A 26991-nucleotide genomic window follows, 5' to 3' on the forward strand; every position below is an offset into this window, starting at 1 on the left:
CAAAGGGAACTTCTGGTTTCTGGCCTTGCATGTAAGAAGCCTGGAAATCATCACTCCATCCTAACAACGGGAAAGCTGAATAAATGGAAAAAGCAACAACTCCTCTTAGATCCATCGAACAAGTGAGGTCACAGGGCAAACTGCTGCCCAAAGAATTGGAGAGACAGATGGGTGGATGCAAAGAACCACAACTCACCGGAGCAGAAGCCCCCACAGGAACCGGGACTGGAACAGGAAGGCCTGCAGTTAAAGAGGTCTGAGGATTAAAAGTACAGAGGGGCCCAGTCATAGGGAGGGCCCCACACTTTTATAAGTTTTACCCCCACAAGCTTGATCAGCTTCCTACAGTAAATATTGGAGAAAAACCCTCTCATGCTTCTAGCAGAGAGAAGGGAAAAGAAACCATTTTGAAACACACCAGAGCATTCTGTTCTTAACAAGGTCTGTTCTCAGGAAAAACTAATTAACCAGAACCTAACCCTATCGCCAACAAAAAAAAAAGAAAAGAAAAGACAAGACAATTTAAGGTCCAGTTTTCAACAAAAAAATCACAAAGCATACAAAGAAATAAGAAAATGTGGCCCATCCAAATGAAAAAATGAGCCAGCAGAAATTGCTATAGACTGAATGTTTGTGTACCCCAAAATTTATATCTTGAAATCTAACGCCCAGTGTGGTGGAATTTGGAGGTGAAATCTTGGGGGGTGACTAGGTCATGAGGATGGAGCCCCCATGAATGGGATTAGTGCCCTTAAAAGGGACCCCAGGGAGCCCCCTCATTCCTTTTATCCAGCGAGAACAATAGAAGGTAGAAGATGGCTGTTTATGAACCAGGAGGCAAAGCTCTCACCAGACAGTGAATCTTCCAGTGCTTTGATCTTGGACTTCCCATCTCTAGAACTGAAAAACAAATTTCTGTTGTTTATAAGCCACTTAATTTATAGTATTTTGTTACAACATCTCAAACAGACTAAGACACGGTCTCTGAGAAGAACCCAATGGCACATCCACTAGACAAAGACTTTAAAACAACAGTTTCAAAGATGCTTAAAGAACTAACATAAGATATGGAGAAAGCTGAGAAACAATGTATGAAGAAAATGGAAATCTCAATAACAAGATAGAAAACCTAAAGAGAAACCAAAAAGAAATTCTGGAGCTGAAAAGTACAATAAGTGAAATGAAAAATTAACTAGATGGATTCAAAGGCAAATTTGAGCAGGCAGAAGAATCTTTTTTTTTTTTTTTTTTTTTTTGAGACCGTTTCACTCGGTTGCTCAGGCTGGAGTGAAGTGGTGCAATCTCGGCTCACTGCAACCTCCACCTTCTGGGTTCAAGTGATTCTTGTGCCTCAGCCTCTTGAGTAGCTGGGATTACAGGTATGTGCCACCACACCTGGCTAATTTTTTGTGTTATGAGTAGAGGTAGGGTTTCGTCATGTTGGCCAGGCTGGTCTTGAACTCCTGACCTCAAGTGACCCATCCACCTTGGCCTCCCAAAGTGCTGGGATTATAGGCATGAGCCACTACACCTGGCCTGAATCAGTGATCTTAAAGATAGCTATAGAGAAAAAAAAATTAAAGAAAAGTAGGCTGGGCGTGGTGGCTCATGCCTGTAATTCCAGCACTTTTGGAGGCCGAGGTGCACAAATTGCTTGAGTCCAGGAGTTCAAGACCAGCCAGGACAACACAGTGAAAAAATGGCAAAAGCTCATCTCTGTTCAAAAAAATAATAAAAAAGAGGCTGGACACTGTGGCTCGTGTGCATGCCTGTAATCTCAGCACTTTGGGAGGCTGAGGCAGGTGGATCACTTGAGCCTAGGGATGACATAGTGAAACTCCATCTCTACAAAATACAAAAAATTAGCTGGATGTGCAGCATGCACCTGTAGTCACAGCTACTTGGGAGGCTGAGGTGGGAGGATTTCTTGGTAGACGATGCAGTGAGCCAAGATTATACCACTGCACTCCAGCCTGGGTGACAGAGTGAAACTCTGTCTCAAAATAATAATAATAATAATAATACAGAAAAGTAAACAGAAACTAAACGAACAGGTGAGACACAATCAAGTGGACCAGCATATGCATTGTGAGAGTCCTAGAAGGAGAAGAAAGAAAAGGGCAGGGAGAATATTTGAAGAACTAATGGCAAAAAATTTCCCAAATTTGATGAAAGTCAAATTTGAACACCCAAGAAGCTCAAAAAACTCCAAATAAGACTAATGCAAGTACATCTATAATTAATCTCATTATAATCAAATTGTCAAAAGCCAAAGACAGGTCAGGTGCAATGATTCACAGTTACAATCCAGGCACTTTTGGTGGCCAAGGCAGGAGGACTGCTTGAGCTCAGGAGTTTGAGACCAACCTGGACAACACAGTAAGACCTTGTCTTGACTAAAAAAAAAAAAAAAAAAAAAAAAAAATTATCTGGATGTGGTGGTGTGTGCCTGTAGTTCCAGCTACTTGGGAGGCTGGAGGTGGGAACAGAATTGCTTGAGCCAAGGAGATTGAGGCTGCAGTGAGCTATACTCCTACCACTGCACTCCGGCCTGGGCAACAGAGTGAGACCATCTCAATAAAAAAAAAAAAAAAACTGAGATATTTGAAATCAGCAAGAGAAAAATGACTCATCACACACAAGAGATCACCCAAAAGATGATCTGCAGATTTTTCATTAGGTACTTAGGAGGCTAGAAGGCAGTGACTGATGTATTTAAAGTGCTAAAAGAAAAAAACCTTCAACCAAGTATTCTGTATCTAGGTAAACTGTCCTTCAAAAATGAGGAGAAATTAAAACACTCCCAGATAAACAAAAGCTGAGAGAGGCTCATTACCTCTAGACTTCGTCTGCAAGAAATGTTAACGGGAGTACAGCAGGTTGAAAGGAAAAATAGACAGTAACTCAAAGCCAACAGAAGAATCAAGATCACAGTAAAAGTTAATACATGGGCATTTTAGAAGCTTTGGTTTGTAACTACACTTTTTGTTTTCTACATAATTTAAGAGACTAATCATTAGAAAATGATTATTTGTTTATGCTGTACATATTATACACAATTTCTGAACATGTCTTTTTGTGACATCAACAACTGAAAGAGATGAGGACAGCTATAAAGGAAGTTTCTTCTTTTAATACGTTATTAAAGCTAAGGAGGTGTACTCTCAAGTTACAGTGGTAACTTCAGGGTGTTAAATTAGTTAAACCCACACTTATCCCCATGGTAACCACAAAGAATAGGGCTATAGGATATACACAAAAGGAAATGAGGAGGGAATTTAAACATTCCACTATAAAAAATCAACTAATTACAAAAGAAGACAGTAATGTAGAATGTGAAGAACAAAAAGGTTATAGGGCATATAGAAAAAAAAAACCCACAATTGACAGAAATAAATCCATCCTTAACAAGACTTACTTTAAATATAAATGGAATAAACTCTTCAATCAAAAGTCAGAGATTGGCAGAATACAGGAAAAAAAAAAAATTTTGATCCAACCATATGCTATCTAGAAGAGACTCTTATTTATTTCTTTTTTAAGAGACAGCATCTCACTCGGCCACCCAAGCTGGAATGCAGGGGTGTGACCATAGCTTACTGCCACCTCAAACTGCTGGGCTCAAGAGATCCTTCTGAATGGGCGTGACGGCTCATGCCTGTAATCCCAGCGCTTTGGGAGGCTGAGGTGGGTGGATCACAAGGTCAGGAGATCGAGACCAGGCTGGCCAACATGGTGAAACCCCGTCTCTACTAAAAATATAAAAATTAGCCAGGCATGGTGGCAGGCACCTGTAGTCCCAGCTACTTGGGAGGCTGAGGCAGGAGAATCACCGGAACCCAGGAGGCAGAAGTTGCAGTGAGCTGAGATTATGCCACTGCACTCCAGCCTGGTGACAGTGAGACTCTGTCTCCAAAAAAAAAAAGAGAGAGAGATCTTCTTGCCTCAGCCTCCTGAGTAGCTGGGACTCCAGGCATGCACCACTATGCCTGGCTAATTTTAAAAAATCCTTCGTAGGCCGGGCGCGGTGGCTCAAGCCTGTAATCCCAGCACTTTGGGAGGCCGAGACGGGCGGATCACTAGGTCAGGAGATCGAGACCATCCTGGCTAACACGGTGAAACCCCGTCTCTACTAAAAAATACAAAAAACTAGCCGGGCGAGGTGGTGGGCGCCTGTAGTCCCAGCTACTCAGGAGGCTGAGACAGGAGAATGGCCCGAACCCGGGAGGCGGAGCTTGCAGTGAGCTGAGATCCGGCCACTGCACTCCAGCCTGGGCGACAGAGCGAGACTCCGTCTCAAAAAAAAAAAAAAAAAAATCCTTCGTAGACCACAGTGTCTCATTATGTTTCCCCAGCTGGTCTCGAACACCTGGCCCAAAGCAATCCTCCCACCTCAGTTTCCCAAAGTGCTGGGATTATAGATGTGAGCCACAGTGCCTAGCACTAAGAGACTCATTTTAGGTCCAAAGACACAAATAGGTTGAAAATGAAGGATGGAAAAAGATATTACTCATGAACAGTAACCAAAAGAATGCAGGAGTGGCTATACTAACAGAAAAATAGACTTTAAGTAAAAAACTGTCACAAGAGACAAAGAAGGACCTTATATATTAATAAAAGTTTCACTACAACAAGAAGATATAACAATTATAAACATTTATGTACCTAATAACAGACAATTAATATATATAAAGCAAAAATGCACAGAACTGAAGGGATAAATAGGCAGTTCTACAAAAATAGTTGGAGATTTCAGTACTCTGTTTTCATAATGGATTGAACAATCCAAAAGGAGATAAGGAAAAAGAGGACTTGAAAAACATAATAAGCCAACTAGATATAACAAACATATACAGGACACTCTATCCAATAACAACAGCATACACGTTATTCCCAAGTATGCCTGAAGCATTTTCCAAGATAGACCATACATTAGACCACAAAGTAAGTCTCAAAAGATTTTTTTTTTTTCCGAGGCAAGGTCTCACTCTGTCGCCCTGGCAGAAGTGCAATGGCATGATCTCAGCTCACTGCAATCTCTGCCTCCCAGGTTCAAGTGATTCTCCCGCTTCAGCCTCCCGAGTAGCTAGGATTACGGGCACTCGCCATCATGCCTGGCTAATTTTTTTATTTTTGTAGAGATGGGGTTTAACCACATTGGCCAGGCTGGTCTTGAACTCCTGACCTCAGGTGACCTGCTCACCTTGACCTCCCAAAGTGCTGGGATTACAGGCATGAGCCACTGCACCCGGCCTCAGTAGATTTTGATAGATATCATAAAAGCATCTTATTTGATCATAACGGTATAAAATTTGTAATCAGAAAAAATAATAAAAAATTAAAAAGAACTAGAAAAAAATAAGTAATAACAGAAAGAAAACTGGAAAATATACAAATCAATAAAAACTAAACAATACTTTTTTTTTTTTTTTTGAGATCTCACTTCGTCACTTAGGCTGGAGTGCAGTGGTGAGACTTCAGCTCAATGCAGTTTCAGCTTCCTGGGCTCAAGTGATCCTCCCACCTCAGCCTCCCAAAGTGCTAAGATTACAAGTATGAGCCACCACACTCAGCTTAAACAATGCACTTCTGAACAAGCAATAGGATCAAAGGAGAAATCACATACCCAAAATAACGGGACACAGAGAAGCAATGCTGAGGGGGAAACTTATAGCTATAAACAATTATGTTAAACAATAAGAAATATCTCAAATCAATAACCTATCTTTAAAACTTAAGAAACTAGGAAAAGAACAAACTAAAATTCAAAGCTAACAAAAGGGAGGAAATAAGACGATTAGAGCTGAGACAAACAAAACTGGAACATTAAAAAAAAAACCAGAAAATCAATGAAATCAAAAGTTGGTTCTTCAAAAATATCAACAAAAAATTGACAAACCTTCAACTAGATTAAGAAAAAAGGGAGAAGACTTAAATTACTAAATTGCTAAAATCAGAAAGGAAAATGGGAAAATTACTACCAATTATACTAAAATAAAAATGACTAGGCTGGGCACGGTGGCTCACACCTGTAATCCCAGCACTTTGGGAGGCCTCGGTGGGTGGATCACGCGGTCAGGAGTTCAAGACCAGCCTGGCCAACACGGTAAAACCCTGTCTCTACTAAAATCACAAAAATTAGCTGGGTTGGTGGCACGTGCCTATAATCCCAGCTACTCGGGAGGCTGAGGCAGGATAATTGCTTGAACCAGGACCTGGGAGGCGGAGGTTACAGTGAGCCAAGATTGCAGCATTGCACTCCAGCCTAGGCTACAGGACAAGACTCCATCTCAAAAAAAAAAAAAAAAAAAAAAAGAAAAAGAAAAGAGAGTACTATGAACAATTGTATGACAAGAGACTGGATAATCCAAATGAGATTAACAAATTCCTAGAAACACAAAACCTACCAAGACTAAATCCTGAAGAAATAGAAAATCTGATTAAATGTATAACTAGTAAGGAAACTGAATCACTAATGAAAATCTTCTGACGAGGAAGAGCCCTGGACCTGATGACTTCCCTGGTGAATAATTCTACCAAACACCCAAAGAAAAATTAACAACAATCCTTCTCAAATGTTTCAAAGAAATTTAAGAGAAGCTAACACTTTCTAACTCATTCTATGAGGCCAGCATTACTGATACCAAATCCAGATAGACACTATTAGGAAACAAAACAAAACAAAACAAAAGAAAACAAAAGAAAACTACAGACCAATATTCCTTATGAACATTGACTCAAAAATCCTTGACAAACTACTATCAAAATGAATTCAGCAGCCCATTATAAGGATTATACACCAAAACCAAGTGGGATTTTTTTTTAACCCTGGATTGCAAGGATGGTTCAACATATAAACTAATGTAATACATCATATTAAAAGAATGAAGAAAAAAATGTGATGCAGAAAAAGCGTTTGACAAAATTCAACGCATTTCACAATAAAAACACTCAACACACTAGAAATAGAAGAAATTACTTCAATATAATAAAAGCCATAATGACACACCCATGATGAACATTATTCTCACTGGTGGAAGACTGAAAGCTTTTCCTCTAAAAATGGGAACAAGGCAAGGATGCCCACTCTTGCCACTTCTATTTAACACAGTACTGGAAGCTCTGACCAGAGCAAGAAAAAGAAATAAAAGGCATACAAATTGGAAAAAAAGATGTAAAATGATCTCTGTTCATAGACCATATGGTCTTATATGTAGAAAACCCTAAAGATTTAACAAAAAAGTTAAAAATAATAAAAAAATTCACCAAACTAGAAAGATACTAAGTCAATAATTAAACACAGTTGCATTTCTATTAAATAACAATAAATACGCCGAGTGCAGTGGCTCACACCTATAATCCCAGCACTTTGGGAAGCTCAGGAGGGAAGATCCCTTGAGGCCAGGAGTTTGAAACCAGCCTGGTCAAGAGCAAGACCCCATCTCTACAAAAGAAAAAAATTGTTTTTTAAATTAGCCAGGCATGGTGGCACATGCCTGTAGTCTTAACCACTGGGGAGGCTGAGGTAGGAGGATCTCTTGAGCCCAAGGATTCAAGACCAGCCTGGGCAACATAGCAAGACCCCATCTCTACAAACAAAACAAAACAATAAATAATCCAAAAAGAGAAATTAAGAAAACAATTCCATTTACAATAGTATCAAAAATAAAATAACCAGGGATAACAAGAAGGTAAAAGACTTACACAAAAAGACTACAAAACATTGTTGAAGGAAATGTAAAAAGACACAAACAAATTTAAAGACATCTCATGTTCATGAATTGGAATACTTAATATTGTTGGGATGTCAACACTGCTGAAAGCAACCTACAGATTAATGCACTCTCTATCAAAATCCCAATGACATTTTTTGTAGAAATAGAAAAGTCAATTCTAAAATGTATATGGATTGTCAAGAGACCTCAAATAACCAAAACCATTTTGGAAAAGAAGAACAGAGCTGGAGGACTCATATTCTGATTTCAAAATATCCTACAAAGCTAGAGTAACCAAAACAGTATTGTCATAAAGACAGACATATAGACCAATGAAATAGAATTTAGAGCCCAGAAATCACGTGTGGTCATGTGACTTTCGACAAGTAAGCCAACATGATTCAATGTGGGGGAAAACAGTCTTTTCAACCACTGACATTGGGAAAATTGGATACCCACAAGGGAAAAAAATAAAGTTGGATTCTTACGTCACACCATATATAAAATTAACTGAAAATGGATCATAGACTGGGCACGGTGGCTCACGCCCGTAATACCAGCACTTTGGGAGGCCAAGGCAGGTAGATCACCTGAGGTCAGGAGTTCAAGATCAGCCTGGCCAACATATAGTGAAACCCCATCTCTACTAAAAACACAAAAATTAGCTGGGTGTGGTGGTGCACGCCTGTAATCTCAGCTACTTGGGAGGCTGAGGCAGGAGAATCGTTTGAACCTGGGAGGCAGAGGTTGCAGTCCAGCCTGGGCAACAGAGAAAGACTCCGTGTCAAGAAAAAAAAAATGGATCATAGGCCTAAATCTAAGACCCCAAATGGTACAATTTTACAAGAGAACACAGGACAAGAGCTTCATGACATTTGATTTGGCAATTATTTCTTGAATACGGCACCAAAAGCATAGCCAACAAAAGAAAAAATAAATTGGACTTCATAAAAATTTTAAAATTTTGTACATCAAAGACACTATCAACAGAGTAGAAAGATAATGTGCAAAATGGGAGAAAATATTTGTAAATCTTGTATCTGATAAGGAATTAATTTTCAGAACATGAACTCCAAAAACTAAAAAAAAAACCAAATTTTTTTTTTTTTTTTTTTTTTTTTTGAGATGGAGTCTCGCTCTGTCACCCGGGCTGGAGTGCAGTGGCCGGATCTCAGCTCACTGCAAGCTCCACCTCCCGGGTTCACGCCATTCTCCTGCCTCAGCCTCCCGAGTAGCTGGGACTACAGGCGCCCGCCACCTCGCCCGGCTAGCTTTTTGTATGTTTTAGTAGAGACGGGGTTTCACCGTGTTAGCCAGGATGGTCTCGATCTCCTGACCTTGTGATCCGCCCGTCTCAGCCTCCCAAAGTGCTGGGATTACAGGCTTGAGCCACCGCGCCCGGCTTAAAAAAACCAAAATTTTAAAACGGGCAAAAGACTTGAATAGATATTACTCCAAAGAAGATATATATATTAACGGCCGATAAGCACATGAAAAGATGCTGAACTTCACTAATCATTAGGGAAATGCAAATTCAAACTACAAGATATTCCCTCAAACCCATTAGGATGACTACTGTAAAGCACACACACACACACACACACACACACACACACACACACACGCACACACCCCAGAAAGAAAAGCAAAACTAAAAACAGAATATGAAGTGTTGGTAAGGATGTGGGGAAACTGGAAGCCTTGCACATTGTTGGTGGGAATGCAAAACACTATAACCACTGTGGAAAAAGTATAGCAATTCCTTAAAAAATTAAAAATAGAGGCCGGGTGCGGTGGCTCACCCCTGTAATCCTAGCACTTTGGGAGGCAGAGGCGGGCGGATCACCTGAGGTTGGGAGTTCAAGACCAGCCTAACCAACATAGACAAACCCCGTCTCTTACTAAAACTACAAAATTAGCCAGGCGTGGTGGCACAGGCCTGTAATCCCAGCTACTAGGGAGGCTGAGGCAGGAGAATCATTTGAACCCAGGAGGCAGAGGTTGCAATGACCCAAGATTGCGCCATTGCACTCCAGCCTGGGCAACAAGAGCGAAACTCTGTCTCAAAAAAAAAAAAAATTAAAAATAGAATTACCATATGATCCAGCAATCCCAATTCTGGGTATATCCAAAATAATGGAAGACAGGATCTCAATAAGATATTTGTACACCAATGTTTATTGCAGCATTATTCACGATAACTAAAATGTGGTTGCAAGCCAAGCGTCCTTTGATGAACGAATGGATAAACAAAATGTCATCTATGCATGCAATGGAATATTATTCAGCCTTAAAAAGGAAAAAGGAAAGAAATTCTGGCCGGGTGTGGTGGCTCACACCTGTATTCCCAGCACTTTGGGAGGCCAAGCTGGGTGGATCACTTGAGGCCAGGAATTCAAGACCTGCCTGGCCAACATGGCGAGACTCCATCTTTACTAAACATACAAAAAGTTAGCCAGGCGTGGTGGCACATGCCTGTAATCCCAGCTACTCAGGAGGCTGAGATGGGAGAATCACTTGAACCCAGGAGATGGAGGTTGCAGTGAGCTGAGATCACGCCACTACACTCCAGCCTGGCTGACAGACTCAACTCTGTCTCAAAAAAAAAAAAAAAAAAGTATGTGTGTATATATATATATATATATATACACACACACACACACACACACACACACAAAAGAAAAAGAAATTCTGAGATGTGCTACAACATAGATGAAGCTTGAGGACATTATGCTAAATGAAATAAGCCAGTCACAATAAGTCGAATACTGTTTGATTCCATGTATATGAGTGATACGGTGTGAATCTTGTCCCTGCCCAAATCTCATGTCGAATTGTAATCTCCAGTGTCGGAAGTGGGTCCTGATGGGAGGTGATTAGATTGGGAGGCCATTTCTCATGAATGGTTCAGTGCCATCCCCTTGAAGCTGTTCTCAAAATAGTGAGTGAGTTCCCGTGAGATCTGGTTGTTTAAAAGTGTGTAGTACCTCCCTGTCCCCTCCTGCCCTGCCCTGTGTAAGACGCCTGCTCCCACTTTGCCTTCACCATCACTGTAAGTTTTCTGAGGCCTCTTCAGAAGCTAAGCAGATGCCAGCACTGTGCTTCCTGTACAAACTGCAGAACCGTGAGCCAATTAAACCTCTTTTCTTTATAAATTACCCAGTCTCAGGTATTTCTTTATAGCAATGTGAGAAAGGACTAATACAATGAGGTACCTTGAATAGTGAAAATTACAGAGGCAAAAGTAGAATGGTAGTTGGCACTGGCTGGGGAGAAGGGGGAATGGGGAATTATTTAAGGGGTACAGAGCTTAGTAAGAGAGTTCTGGGGATGGATGGTGGTGGTGACAGTTGCACGACAATATGAATGTACTTGACACCACTGAACTCTACACTTAAAATGCTGAAGATGGTAAATTTTATGTTGTGTGTATTTTACTAGAACAAAAAATAGAAAAATTGAAAGCAGAAACAAGACTTTCTTAGACAAATGAAATTTGAGGGAAATTGTTGCCAGTAGGCCTGCCTTGTAGGAAATGTTAAAAGAAGTTTTTGAGAGAGGCCAGGTGCGGTGGCTCAGGCCCGTAATCCCAGCACTTTAGGAGGCTGAGGGGGCGGATCACTTGAGGTCAGGAGTTCAAGACCATCCTGGCCGACATTCGAAACCACATGGCTACTAGAAAGACAAAAATTAGCTGGGCATAACAGGCATGATGGCATATACCTGTAGTCTCAGCTACTTGGGAGGCTGAGGCATGAGAATGGCTTGAACCCGGGAGACAGAGGCTGCAGTGAGCCAAGATTGTGTCACTGCACTCCAGCCTGGGCAACAGAGTGACTCTGCCTCCAAAAAAACAAGTAAATAAATAAAAAGAAGTTATTATTATTATTTTTTTTGAGACAGAGTCTCACTCTGTCACCTCAGGCTGGAGTGCAGTGGCACAATCTCGGCTCACTGCAAGCTCCGCCTCCCGGGTTCACACCATTCTCCTGCCTCAGCCTCCTCTGAGTGGCTGGGACTACAGGCGCCCACCACCACACCCGGCTAATTTTTTGTATTTTTAGTAGAGACGGGGTTTCACCTTGGTCTTGATCTCCTGACCTTGTGATCCGCCTGCCTTGGCCTCCGAAAGTGCTGGGATTACAGGCGTGAGCCGCCGCGCCCGGCCTCTCTCAAGAACTCCTTTCTTCCTCGGCATGCCGGTTTCCTCTGTTTTAGCTGGGCCTAGAGATTAAGTCATGGCCTTTGTTAATAGCTACAAGCTGAGCCGAGCACAGTGACTCATGACTGTAATCCCAGCACTTTCGGAGGCTGAAGCGAGTGGATCGCCTGAGTTTGGGAGTTCCAGACCAGCCTAGGAAACATAGTGAAATCTTGTCTCTGCAAGAAATTTTTTTAAAAAATTAGCCAGGGATGGTGGTGCACACCTGTGGTCCCAGCTACTTGGGAGGCTGAGGTGGGAGGACTGTTTAAGCCCAAGAGGTCGAGGCTGCAGTGAACCGGGATCGCGCCTCTGCAATCTCGCCTGGGTGATGGAGTAAGACCCTGTCTCAAAATGAATAATTAAAAATAAATAAAACATAAATACATAAAAAGCCACAGGCTTGCCCGAGTGCAGTGGTGTTTACAATTAATTGATGACAAGTAACAGATACTTTTGTTCTTTCTCCATTCCCATTGCTTCACTTGACTAGTTAAAACCACTTTTTTTAAAAAAAGAAAAGTTACCAAAAATTGTATGAAGAAAGAACAGAAGACACCAGATGAGCCATGCATTTTTCTTTCCAGTAACACAGTGCACTGAGCACGTACATGCATGGGTGTGACCCGCACATGTCCCCGGCGCGCCCTGTGAGGACAGGACGGGCTGTGGCGTGTGGCTGCTTCTCTGTGATCTAACATCGACTCCCTAAGCAGATGCAGAGGAACCACACCTTGGTCACAGCCCCAAGGTCACACCACCCAATTAACAGAATATTAGCATAATGTACTAAGCTGAGCTTCAGAACGCACAAATACAGATAGAGATGCTGAAGAAGAATGAAAAAAACGAGAAACTATGAGATGTCAGGAAACAGCCTCAGTGTCAATTCTAAGGCAAGGCATCAGAATACAGAACGTCTTTTCCTTTCAAATCTGCTGGACATCGTTTAAACATTTCATTAGCTTTCCTTTAAAATGCCTATGTCTGTCTCCACAGCTGGTATCTGGCACAAAGTGATTTCTCTGAAATGATGATTTTCTGTGAAATGATATTTTATCATTATGAGTTACTGCCATTCTCCCTTTCTCCCATTAATGAGACTCCCTAGCTGAGTCTCATTAAATAATCTGCTCTAAACATCTACAGCTTGAATTTTCCTGAAAGTGAGGAAGAACCCCATACATGTTCTTTTTTTTTTTTTGAGACGGAGTCTTGCTCTGTCACCCAGGCTGGAGTGCAGTGGCCAGATCTCAGCTCACTGCAAGCTCCGCCTCCCGGGTTTACGCCATTCTCCTGCCTCAGCCTCCCGAGTAGCTGGGACTACAGGCGCCCGCCACCTCGCCCGGCTAGTTTTTTGTATGTTTTAGTAGAGACGGGGTTTCACCGTGTTAGCCAGGATGGTCTCGATCTCCTGACCTCATGATCCACCCGTCTCGGCCTCCCAAAGTGCTGGGATTACAGGCTTGAGCCACCGCGCCCGGCCCCCATACATGTTCTTAAAGGAATAAATCTGAACTGCAGCTCCAGGAAGCGCCACTCCGCAGCTCCATTCCGCATCCCGACCTCAGTGACACGTGTTCTCTTTTGTGCCCATGTGTAGGATTCTTTAATACACCCCCATGTGTGGCTTCACTGTTGCAATTTCCTCGACTCTAAAAGGGTTTGGATGACCTATGAAATTGAGCTTAAAATTATGAGTGAAATGTAGCATGGCAGAAACAGTTCAGAACCCAGAATCACTATACTGGCAAAATATTTTTGCTAGGTAGGGTTTGTAATTATAAAAGTGTAAAAGGAAAATAAATCTTGGGACCCCAAAGTCACTAAGCCAAAGGGTAAAGTCAAGCCGGGAACTGCTTGGGGCAAACTTGCCTCCCATTCTATTCCCACACCAAGATAGCTACTAAGATAAAAAAGCTACATGCCTCCCTCACAAGGAATTTCTTTGTGGACAAAGGACAGACAGAACTCAAAGTCACCCCTCTGCCCACTGAGATAAATGCATATCTGATTGTCTCCTTCGGAAAGGGCTAATCAGAAATTCAAAAGAACGCAACTGTTTGTCTCTTATCTACCTGGAAGCCTCCTCCCCGTTTTGGGTTGTCCCACCTTTGTGGACCAAACCACTGTACTTTTTATTTCATTTTATTTCATTTTTTTTGAGACGGAGTCTCGCTCTGTTGCCAGGCTGGAGTGCAGTAGCAATCTTGGCTCACTGAAACCTCTGATTCCCGGGTTCAAGCGATTCTCCTGCCTCAGCCTTCCAAGTAGCTGGGATTACAGGCACATGCCACCACGCCCAGCTAATTTTTGTACTTTTAGTAGACACGGGGTTTCATCGCGTTGGCCAGGATGGTCTCGATCTCCTGACCTCGTGATCCACCCGTCTCGGCCTCCCAAAGTGCTGGGATTACAGGCTTGAGCCACCGCGCCCGGCCCAACGTACTTCTTACATATATTGATTGATGTCTCTTGTCTCCCTAACATGTATAAAAGCAAGCTGTGCCCCGACTACCTTGAGTACGTGTCATCAGGACTCCTGAGGCTGCGTCACCCACACACGTCCTTATCTTTGGCAAAATAAATTTCCTAAATTAACTGAGATCTGTCCTAGATCTTTGGGGTTTACAAAAGTAACACATGATAGTTGCAAAAATTTCAAACAGTAAACCTGTGTAAAAACAAAAGGATAAAGCCCTGAAAACCCCTACTAATTTCCATCCCAGTCCCCAGGGTAATATTTTGGAGTGATTCTTTCCAGTTGTTTGCATGTGTGCATGTGTGTGCACGTAATTTGTTCATCATACTACACTCACTGTTACTAAACTCTCTCTCTCTTTTTTTCTTTTTTTTTGAGATGGAGTTTCACTGTCACCTAGGCTGGAGTGCAGTGGCATGATCTCGGCTCACTGCCACCTCCACCTCCTAGGTTCATGTGATTCTCTTGCCTCAGCCTCCTAAGTAGCTGGGACTACAGGCATGTGCCACCACGCCTGGCTAATTTTTGTATTTTTAGTAGAGACGGGGTTTCACCGTGTTGGCCAGGCTGATCTTGAACTCCTGAACTCAAGAGTTCTGCCTGCCTCAGTCTCCCAAAGTGCTGGGATTGCAGGTGTGAGCTACTGTGCCTGGCCCAGTAAATTCTTTTAAATTAACAATATATCAAACATCAAACACAACTTTCATGCAATTTATTTATGTATTTTTTGCAACAAGATCTTGCTCTGTCACCCAAGCTGGAGGACAACGGTATAGTCATAGCTCACTGCAACCTCGAACTCCTGGACTCAAGAGATCCTCATGCTTTGGCTTCCCAAAGTGCTAAGATTACAGACTTGAGGCACTGCACCTGGCTCATGTAGCTTTAAATATATCTTTTGAAGAATTATTTAATTCTGCAGATTTTATTTTTAAATTAATACATGTTCAGGGTAAAAAAAAAAAAAAAAAAAAAAAATGGCCAGGCGCGGTGGCTCACGCCTGTAATCCCAGCATTGTGGGAGGCCGAGGCAGGCGGATCACGAGGTCAGGAGATCGAGACCATCCTGGTTAACACGGTGAAACCCCATCTCTACTAAAAATACAAAAAATTATCTGGGCGTGGTGGCAGGTGCCTGTAGTCCCAGCTACCCAGGAGGCTGAGGCAGGAGAATGGCGTGAACCCGGGAGGTGGAGCTTGCAGTGAACCGAGATTGCGCCACTGTACTCCAGCCTGGGAGACAGCAAGACTCCGTCTAAAAAAAAAAAAAAAACAGCCGGGTGCGGTGGCTCACGCCTGTCTGTAATCCCAGCACTTTGGGAGGCCGAGGCAGGCGGATCATGAGGTCATGAGATAAAGACCATCCTGGTCAACACAGTGAGACCCCATCTCTACTAAAAATAATTAGCCAGGCGAGGTGGTGGGCGTCTGTAGTCCCAGCTACTCAGGAGGCTGAGGCAGGAGGATGGCGTGAACCCAGGAGGTGGAGGTTGCAGTGAGCTGTGATCGCGCCACTGCACTCCAGCCTGGGCGACAGAGGGAGACTCTGTCTCAAAAACAAACAAACAAACAAAAAACTATACGTTATTGAGTAGTAACATACAGGGATAGTGAAGTGCAAAAATCTTCAATCTGTAGCTTGATTAATGTTTACATATGTGAACATTCATATAACCCCTACCCACATTAAAGTATGAAACATTTCCAGACATCTGGAAAGAAGGTAAGCTTTTGAGAAAGAAACAAGGTTTTGAGTTCCAACAGGCTAAGAATCCAAAAGGATTAAAGCACAACATTTGTAGATTAAAATGTTTCTCAAGGAGACAAAATTTTTTTCTGGGAGAAAAAAAGTTCTCTGAGAAGACACACTGCACCCACCCTGCACCCTGCTTCCAAGAAGGGGACGGGCAGGCATTGTGGAGTGTGCTGGCCCCTGGCCCCGTGTGCCAGTGTGCCAGAGCCTCTAGAAAGGTGATTAAAGTTAAATGAAAGCCGAAGGCCAGGGCCCTTACCTGATAGAGCTGGTGACCTCATCAGAAGAGGGGGGGACAGGGGAGCTCTCTCTCCAGGTGCGCACAGAGTAGAGGCCATGTGAGGACACAGGGAGGAGACGTCGTCTGCGAGTCAGGAAACCACCCTCTCCAGATGTGGAGTTTGGCAGTGCCTTCATCTTGGACATCCAGCCTCCAGAACTGTGAGAAATAAACTTCTGTTATAAGCCATCCCATCTGTGGCATTTTATTATAGCAGCCTGAACAGACCAGGGCAAGAGGCCCGTGCCTTCTCTCTAGATTACCGAGGGGGAGAGTTTAAGCCTCCCAGAGATGCCCTGGCACCACACAGCAGGCACGAGGAGGGCGGTGCAAGGAGCCCCCGGGGTTCCCACCACACGCTGACTTTTCCCAGGCTCCTAGAGGCTGAGGGAGAACTGCAGGGGCCTCAGAGCGGGGGGTTTGATTCTATGCACCGCAGGCCAAACAGGGCACCAGGCAGGACCACGAACTCCCGTGGGAGATGCAGCAGAAGAGGGTCGCCTGGAGTTCAGGCCGCCCCACAGCACCTCCTGTGCCGAGACACAGGTGCAAATGCAGAGGCCGCTTTGGAGAGGAGGAGGTTCACATCCTCCAGCACTGCAGAACCTTCACTTCTCAGCCTAAATGTCCCTGACGAGCCACATTTACCAGAAAAAGGCTATCTGGTGTTTCCCACTTGTCAGGCAGGCCGAATGCTCAAGGCAAAATTTCACCACAATATTGGAAAACATGTAACAGTTATTTATTTATTTATTTTAGATGGAGTTTCACTCTTGTTGCCCATCCTGGAGTGCAATGACATGATCTTGGCTCACCGCAACCTCCGCCGCCCGGGTTCAAGCGATTCTCCTGCCTCAGCCTCCTGAGCAGCTGGGATGACAGGCATGCATCACCACACCTGGCTAACTTTTTGTATTTTTAGTATAGATGGGGTTTCTCTATGTTGGTCAGGCTGGTCTTGAACTCCCAAGCTCAGGTGATCCTCCCGCTTCAGCCTCCCAAAGTGCTGGGATTACAGGCATCAGCCACCGCACCCGGCCCATGTAGCAATTTTCTATGCCCAAGCTGTGATCTGTGAAATCTGCAGTGACAATAAAACCACAGATGGGGCTCTGTGTGTGTGCATATGTGTGTGTGCCCACACCTGAACATATCTTCCCACCTATCTGCAGTTTTTCTACTTTACAAACCATTTAGATTTGGATTCTGGAAAACCCAAGATAGATTACTTTCCTCTGAAAGGGGCTAGCGAGCAGACCATCAAAAGCTGAAGTCCTTCCCTTCCCCTGTAAATCAGAGGATCATCAGAGCAAGGACGTTTCAGCAGGAGGCCACCCGACACACCACGCAGCACCTGCAGTCCTGCGCCTTCCCGAATCTGACGAGTTTCAGCTGAAGGCAGTCCTGGAGGCTCACAGCCCAGTCTGCACCACCTGTGAAGCGGCCTGACCAGCTACAGATACGCTCGCTTACAGGGATACCCCTGCAAGGAGGGACTCCGAGGAAATAAGTCATTTCCACTCTCTCCAGACACTGGTCTATTTTCTTAGGGTTTTGTTCATCTGGCTCCCAAAAGTCCTTTGTGATATCTAATCCTAGTATGTAAATAAAGGCGTGGTGGTGGCTTTGGAATATGTGGTCTAGGCAAGGCTGAACGACATTTCCTGGCTTTGCTTTCTTGTATGTTTCCATTAGGGTGGTCATAAGGGCAAACTTGTGGGAGATCTGAGGGCAGAAGTGAAGCAAGAGGTGTCATGTGTGTCATACACACTGCCACCTGCCAGTGGGCTCTCCTCGGGAGTACCGGAAGGCAGCAGCCGCAGGGCTCCACCTTCCCTGAGCCAAGCCCTGGGTCAGGTGTAAAGGTCAGCTCAGTGACAAACAGCGCCAGCTCCTCCTGCAGGACACTCGGCCCAGTGGTGCCGCGAGAGCTGCCGCCTCAGTCTATCCCTGCGGCCCTGCCCCCTCACCTTACATCCCCCTCACCTCTGCCTGCCCTTGGAGACAGCCTTGGACAGGTGGCTTACCCAGCTCCCACAGCTGCAGGTCAAGTCCCTGCGACAAATAACATCATGTGCACCAGTCGATACCCCCACCTCCAAGGGGCTCTGCTTCTCTGATTCATTCCTGACTGACAGCAGAATTTGGTACTGGAAGCGGGCTGGTCCTAGAGAAACAGAATCTTAAAGATGAATTCTCTGAATTGATTCTGGGTTTTCAGGAATTGGTTGTCTGATCTGATTAGGCTTACAATCTAATGATTCTGGCTGGATGCCGTGGCTCACGCCTGTAATCTCAGCACTTGGGGAAGCTGAGCCGAGTGGATCGATTGAGCTCAGGAGTTCAAGACCAGCCTGGGCAACACGGCATAACCCCGTCTCTACAAAAAATGTAAAAATTAGCTGGAGGTGGTGGGTGCCAGTAGTCCTAGCTACTCTGAAGGCTGAGGTGGAGGATCACCTTAGCCCGGGAGGCCAAGGCTGCAGTGAGCCATGATCATGCCACTGCACTCCAGCTTGGGCAACAGGGAGAGACCCTGTCTCTGTTGGTCTTTATCTCTGCCTTCCCTAAAGGGGACTGCACCCATTTTCTAGTGTGACTGTGCGCTGGAGAAGGCAAAAGAATCAGATGTGAAAGGACTAGAAGCTGGCTCAGAATTGGCACCAGTTCCTGGAGATGCAAAACACCACCGATGTTCCCCAGAGTAGGAGCTTGTGGAGGGCAGGTGACCAATGGCATTTTGGCTCATGTTCTTCTCACAGTGGTGTCGCAGTTTCGGAATGCATAATATCTGGAAGAGATGTGCTCAGGAACTTGGAGAACCCACATGTTAGTTCCCTGACCTGTGGTACAAGGCAATTATAGCAGGAGAGGCCCAGAGGAAGCCACTGACTGCCTCTACCTAAAAAAAAAAAAATCTTAAAACCAAAAGCAGTATCACATTTCTGGAAGGACTGCAGAAATTGTGCCACCATCAAAGTAGTCAAAGATGCAAGCGTGGTGATTCCTACCATATCCTCATCCAAGTCACTTATTTGGCCTGCACATAGACTGATGTATCTTTGGGGATGACAATGGATTGTCCCTCAGTCAGGTGGTGACTCCACTTGCAGCTGCTATTCCAGATGTAGTTTCATTACTGGAGCAATTAACATATTCCTTGGCATCTATATGGAGCTATTGATTTGACAGATGCCTCTTTATACCTTTAGTAAATATCATCAGAAGCAGTTTCCTTTCACCTGGTAAGGCCAATAATATACCTTCACTGCCCCAAGTCTGGCTATACCAGCTTTCTAGCCCTGTGCCATAATGTAGTCACCAGGAACCCTGATCACCTTTCCCTTCCACTAGTATATTATATCGAGCAAAACATGCAGTTGGGAAATCTGAGCAGGACGTAACAACTACTTGATACATGGAGTAGCCGCTACTTGTGCCAGACATTGAGAAATCAGCCCTCCAAAAATGTTCAAGGGTCCAGTCGTCTGGGGCATGTCAATATATCTCTTCCAAGTGAAGGACAAGTTTCGGCAACTGGTCCCTCCTACTGCCAAGGAAGAGTAACAGCACTGAGTGGGCCTCACGGGATCTTGGAGGCAGTATGTGACTCATCTAGGCCTGCCACTCCAGCCCACTGACCCAGCGGCCGTTCCAGCCGCCAGTTTTGAGTAGGGCTCAGAGTGAGAGATGTTTCTGCAATAGGTCAGCTGTACCAGCTGCTTTGCATTTGGCCTGGGTGACCCTGCAGAACTGATGGGGCTGAAACTGCCAGCGATGTTATGATAAGGAAGCAGCATGGAGCCTTTGGCAGGCCTTCACGGGTGAAGACAGTGCAAACCCTCAGATTGTTAGAATATGCTATCCTCAGTGAACACTCTCCTTCCGAGAAACAGTTTTTGCCTTGCTACCAGGCTCTAGTAGAGATTGAACGACCATGGGCCACCATGTCCTCCTGTGGCCTGAGCTGCCCATTATGAGTGGGTGCTGTCTGACTCACGAGCTATCCATTGGATGTGCACAGCCACACTCCATCTTCAGTGGAATACATGGGATCGGGCTCGAGCAGGTCAAGAAGGAACAAGTTGCATGAGGAAGTAGCCCAGATGCTTGGGCCCGTGCTCCTACCACGTGGCCATCTCGCTGTCCCTCCCATGCCTGTGGCCTTATGGGGATTCCCTATGACCTTGAATTTCATTCATATTTTAAACTCACTTTGGCTGGTGGTCACCTAACGTAGTAGGAATTAATTTTCAGTCTTGCTTTCTAAAACTGGGGTCTGTTGATGCCTGCCCTGACGTTAGTGTGTCCTACAGGATCTGTCGATCTCTCGCCTGGGGCACTCTCAGGTGACTCTACTGCACTCCCGCGAGGAGGTCCAGGAGCCGTATCTGTCTCCATCTGCAGCCTCCATCACGCCCCTCAGGCTAGCAATGAGTTCCTCTAAAACACCTAGCAACACAGTCCTGACTTAATTGTGCTTCCACTTGGATTTGGATTTCACATGTGGACTCCTAGACACTAATCCTCTTAACCCACAACAATGGTGAGAATTTTAGGCATAATAGGAGCAATAAGGAAATTAAATTCCAGTCCTTTTTTTGGTCATGTCACAAATATCAACAGCAAATCCGGCTCTGATTCAAATAATACAGACATTAGTTAGGCAAACTCTGACTATAAATTAAGTAGTGTTTGGAGACTGGGTGCTAGGGTTTGTTTCACTAAAACTGGGCTAGAAGCTTCTTTTTATTTTTTGAGAGGGAGTCTCGCTCTGTCGCCCAGGCTGGAGTGCAGTAGTGCAATCTGGCTCACTGCAATCTCTGCCTCCCGGGTTCAAGTGATTCTCCTGCCTCAGCCTCCCAAGTAGCTGGGACTACAGGTGCCCATCACCACTCCCGGCTTTTTATATTTTTAGTAGACACAGGGGTTTCACCATATTAGTCAGGCTGGTCTCGAACTCCTGACCTCGTGATCTGCCCGCCTTGGCCTCCCAAAGTGCTGGGATTACAGGCGTGAGCCACCTCGCCTGGCCTAGAAGCTTCTAAGAAGCACAGTGAGGTAGGGTTTCTGCAGGGGAAGGCTGGGCACAGACTGCTGAAGGCCCCACAGAACGTCACTTAAGGGAGTCACCTTGGCTCTAGGTCTGTGTCTTTGCCATCCCAGAAATGTCCCCTTGCCCTTGACTTGTGATTGATGTAACTCAGGGTAACTGACATGTGATAACTAAATTCACAAAATGCCAAGCCATGTAGTCAACTGGGCCAATTTGCTTGTTGAAAAAAATGACTGTGCATTCTTCTTAACCTGGCCCATGAATGTTATATGCCAGGAGGCAGAAAGCTTATCCGGAAGTTGGCTAGTGGGCATGGAATCAAAGCAAGAGGGGCTGTCATTGGACTCAAATGTTTCATTGCCTTGGGTCCTTGCGCTGGCTGGCTGGTTGGCTGGCTGGATAGATGTCCAAGATAGGAATATTCTGCCATGTAAAATAGAGACTTCCTTCCGTGCTTCGCCACCATGCTCCCTTCATTACTAAACTCCTTCTGACAGACACATTATTATCATTATTATTTTTAAATTTATTATTATTATACTTTAAGTTGTAGGGTACATGTGCATAACGTGCAGGTTTGTTACATATGTATACTTGCAGACATATTATTTCTTTAGGCATGTTACTGCAGACAGCTAGACTTTGGTTTGGGAGCCATTTTGTCTTTTTAAGCGACATTCAGTAGGTCTGACCTCATCCTTAAGTGACCTTATCCATTTTCACAGAGAGGCAGTGTTCAGTGTTTTCCCCCAAGCTCCTGGAAGGGGCCTCCTGTCACTGCCACACGTTATTGACATGTCCTGTGCTGAACCTGGCCAGCACCACCTGCTGAGTCTCTTTCCTCACCTTTCTAGTATTTTCTTTTGCCTGTCACAAAAGGATTGGTATACCTGCTATGTACCAAAAATGTATCATTTGAAAGAATCAAAAATAACAATTGTTGCATGCATTTAAGTGCATAAAAATATGTGAAGTCCAAATAATATCTTAAAAAATGAAAAACTGGCCAGGCGTGGTGGCTCACACCTGTAATCCCAGCAATTTGGGAAGCCGAGGGGGCGGATCACTTGAGGTCGGGAGTTGAAGACCAGTCTGACCAACGTGGTGAACCCCATCTCTACTAAAAATACAAAATTAGCCGGGTGTGGTGGCACATGCTAGTAATCCCAGCTACTCAGGAGGCTGAGGCAGGAGAATCGCTTGAACCTGAGAGGTGGAGGTTGTGGTGAGCCGAGATTGTGCAATTGCACTCCAGCCTGGTGACAGAGCGAGACTCCATCTCAAAAAAAAAATTAAAAATAAAAAATAAATAAATAACTGGTTGCCACTGGTGCTTTCTAGGACCCTAACTAGTCTGAAAATTGATAAATAAAAGGAAAAAATCAAGCATTATCTATCTGTTTCAACAGTATAAACCATATTTCAGAACACCTTAGTAGTTGATGAAGGAAAGTACGTTTTGATTTTTACACATAGGGTCTCTCTGTTGCCCAGGCTGGCGTGCAGTGGTCTGATCATCACTACAGTCTCAACTTTTGGGCTCAAGAAATCCTCCTGCCTCAGCCTCCCAAGTAGCTGGGATCACAGTGCCTGCCACCACCATGCCCAGCTAAGTTTTTAGTTTTGTAGAGAAAGAGTCTCTCTGCGTTGCCCAGGCTGGTCTCAAACTCCTGGCCTCAAGTGATTCTCTCACCTTTGACCTCCCAAAGTGTTGGGATTACAGGTGTGAGCTACCATGCCTGGCTCAAGACAGATTGTTTGTAGAAAGAGAAACCATGGCTAGTAAATGCAGGGGGAAATGGAACTAGAAAGTTCCTATGTTGCTTTCTCTAATGAAATAAAGATTGAGGCAATGATCACCAATGGCTACTGAAGTCCACCAGGTGAGAGGGTGAAGTGGCGCTTCGTGAGGCTGGGTCAGACACCAACTGCGTCCACCAATCAATCTTAGTTTTATGAAAAGTGGGACAACTAGACATGAAGTGTCTCCGGATGTGACACCAAAGTGCACAGCACCAGTCATGGAGGGTTCCTGCCACAAACGTCACACTGAAATCTAATGGGCACCTGGACATAGTGATCCGTTTCCGGGAATAGATGACAGAGGGACCGACAAATGTCACCACAAAGATACCATCACCACATCCAAATTGTGGGAGATTTTATAGGACAAATGACCGATGTTTTTCCTCAGGAATAAGCAGCATGGGGGCCAAAAGGGAAAGGGCACTGTTACAGAGGATCAGACACTCAGCTGCCATTTCCAGAAAATGTACTAGGGGGACAAAACTTGGATCCCTATCCAAGCAAATCAACAGCAAAGACACATTTTTTAGATAACTGTGGAAAACTGAAGACAGACCCGGTGTTAGAAGATGTTAATGCATAAATACGGATCTTGCTGAATGGGATAATGATATTGCCACCAGGCCAAAGTTGTAAAGAGCCCTTATCGGACTAATGTGTAGGACATTACACGACACCTGGAGGTAAGTTTGCAAGAAGAGCAGTGTTGAAAACGCTTGAAGCTGGGGTAACCCACGGGGTTCATGACACGATTCTCCACACCGTTGTGTATACTGGAAACATTCCACAGTAAGTTTAACAAATTAAATTACATTTGAGGCCAGGCGCAGTGGCTCACATCTGTAATCCCAGCACTTTTGGAGGCCAAAGTAGGCAGATCACCTGAGATCAGGAGTTCAAGACCAGCCCGGCCAACATGGCAAAACTCCGTAACTACTAAAAATGCAAAAATTAGCTGGGTGTGGTGGTGGGCGCCTGTAGTCCCAGCTACTCGGGAGGCTGAGGTAGGAGAATCACTTGAACCTGGGAGGTGAAGGTTGCAGTGAGCCGAGATCACACCACTGCACTCCAGCCTAGGAGACAGAGCGAGACTCCATCTAAAATAAATAAAATAATAAATAAACAAACAAACAAAAATAAATTACATTTGAAAAAAAAAGAAATACTACTTTTGCCAGCACCAAGTGCCTGTGAGATGCCTGGGAGCCAGGCACAGGGAGCAGCTTGGAAGGGGCCACTGTACTCCAGCCTGGGCAAGAGAGCGAGACCCTGTCTCTTAAAAATACATAAATATATATAAAGTTTCTCAGCATGTAGTTTCAAATTACTTTATTTGAGGAAACTTTTCTTGATTTACAAATTTCAGTCTTCTGTTCACTTTGGATTTCTTCTTCAGGGACTCCTATTATCTGTATGTCACAGTTTCTTCCCCGTCTTCAACATTATCACTTCCTCTTGAATCGTTTTTTCAGTCTTCCTTTCTTTCTTTCTAGTAACTGTTAAATTTTAGATTCGTTGTAGATTTACAGAACAATTGCAAACATAGAGGAACTAACAGAGTTCCTCTATGCCCCACACCCGGTTTCTCCTCTTGCATTAGAATGGCAAATTTGTCACAATTAATGAACTAATGCTGATCCACTGGTATAACTAAAACCCACCATTTATTCAGCTTCCCTTAGTTTTTCTCTTTGTTTTGTTTTTGAGATGGAGTCTTGCTGTGTCGCCCAGGCTGGAGTGCAGAGGTGCGATCTCGGCTCACTGCAAGCTCCGCCTCCCGGGTTCACGCCATTCTCCTGCGTCAGCCTCCCGAGTAGCTGGGACTACAGGTGCCGCCACCTCGCCCAGCTAATTTTTTATATTTTTAGTAGAGACGGGGTTTCACCGTGTTAGCCAGGATGGTTTCGATCTCCTGACCTCGTGAGCCGCCCGCCTCGGCCTCCCAAAGTGCTGGGATTACAGGCGTGAGCCACCGCGTCAGGCCTTAGTTTTTAACCTGATGTCATTTTCTGGGCTGGAGCTCACCGAGGACGCCCGTTGCAGTTGGTGGTTGTATTTCGTCTCCGTAGGCTCCTCCTGAGCTGAGACTCCTCACACTTTCCTTGTTGCTGACGAGCCTGTCAGTTTTGAGGAGGCCTGGCCCGCTATCCTCTCAGCGGGGATGTGTCCGGTGTTTTTCTCACGGTTAGATGGGGTTTTGTGTTCGGGGAGGGAGACCATAGAGGTAAGGCGTTCTTTTCACACCCATGCGAAAGCACACACCACCCACACGGCTCACTGCCTGGGTGCTAAGTTTGGCTGCCTGGCTGAGGGACGGCCTCATGTAGTTTTTGTTAATATAAATAGCACATTCTTCACGTGCTCATTGTATTACTATCCCTGCGTATTCAGGCGCTAGATGCTGTGATAAGCACTTGAGATCTTATTTCTTCCTCTCAACAACCCTGCGAACTATAGGTACCAATATTATTCCCATTGTACAGATAAACAGAACTTTTACACACACACACACACACAAAATTGTGGTAAAATATACATAAAACTTACTGTCAACCATTTTTACTCGCACAGCTCAGTGGCTTCAGTACATTCCCATCCGCGACCACACCCTCCGTCTCCAGCGCCTTCTCATCCTCCCCACGTGTTCGACGTCTCGCCCCTGGTCCCAGCGACACCCCGGCTTTCGGTCTTCGGGAGATGGAGCTGGTTTCAGGGCAGCAGGCCCGCTCCGAATAGTCCTGGAGCCAAAAGGGAACGAGCCTCTTCCTTCGGGTGGGGAACCGTTCACGGCGCTGCTTCCAAGGTTTCTTCCTCCTCGCCGTTTCCTGGGACTTTTCTAAAGCAGGGACCACGGCGCGGCGTGGCGTGCGCGGGCGGCGTGGCGTGCGCGGGCGGCGTGGCGTGCGCGGGCGGCGTGGCGTGCGCGGCGTGCTGTGCGCGCGGTGCTGGCGCCGTCGGGGCCCCTGAGCGGGCTGAGGGCTGTGTCCTGGGGCTGCGCCACCCCGCTCCGAGGCGGCCCCTTTCCTGTAACCCGCTTCCCTGCGCCGTTCCCGACCGGAGGCTGCGGAAGGCACCAGCCCCCGCGGCGTTTTGAGTGGGGAAGTGAGCTGGGGCCTGTGCCTCCAGGGGAGCCGTGGGCGGATGCGTGGCCGCGGACTGGGCTCTCGGAGCTTCCCGTAAGACACCGGAGACCCACTCGACACGGCTGCGGGCCCAGACCCGCCGGTGCGGGCGCCTCTCGGGCAGGACGACTCCACAGCCAGCAGGAGAACTTTCTCGATCGCCCTGCGCAGATGCTCCCCTCGCATGAAATCACCGCTAGGCGTTAGCCGCGGGCGAAGCCCCGGCCCGGCCTCAGGGAATACTGAGGGGAGCGCAGGTGCAGGCCGTGGGGGCGGCCGGGTTCGGGCCGGCTCTGCAGACCCAGCCCGACGCGGAGGGCGATGCTGGGTACTCGCAGAGCTCAGAGACCGCTGAGCTTCCCTCACTCATGTTCGGCTAAAATTATTCATGTCGAACTCCGGCTTAGCAGATTGTTGCTCAAACACAGATACGCATTACCTGTCATTTTTATTCAAACTTCCTCAAAGTCCATTAAGACTATCAGAAACACAAGCAAATTAATATTAATTATTCAGGTGCTTTAGTCACTTCATCCAAAGACACTCCGGCGGCGTGGTTTCTTTGCATTTATGTAA

General features: G+C 45.3%; 1 protein-coding gene across 1 annotated transcript in view; it reads right to left on the bottom strand.

Moving 5' to 3' along the window:
- The window catches only part of LOC114673711 (uncharacterized), a 55371-nt gene extending 28602 nt beyond the window's left edge, over positions 1-26769 (bottom strand). The window contains exons 1-3 of the mRNA XM_077975405.1: positions 25841-26769; positions 16411-16590; positions 851-900 (exon numbers count right to left, since the gene is read on the bottom strand). Coding sequence (XP_077831531.1) covers positions 25843-26601 — 759 coding nt within the window. The 5' untranslated portion in view covers positions 26602-26769 and the 3' untranslated portion in view covers positions 851-900; positions 16411-16590; positions 25841-25842. The remainder of the gene's footprint in view (positions 1-850; positions 901-16410; positions 16591-25840) is intronic.
- Positions 26770-26991: the final 222 nt, after the last annotated feature.

The sequence above is a fragment of the Macaca mulatta genome, chromosome 18 (assembly GCF_049350105.2).
Source record: "Macaca mulatta isolate MMU2019108-1 chromosome 18, T2T-MMU8v2.0, whole genome shotgun sequence".
Lineage (NCBI taxonomy): Eukaryota > Metazoa > Chordata > Mammalia > Primates > Cercopithecidae > Macaca > Macaca mulatta.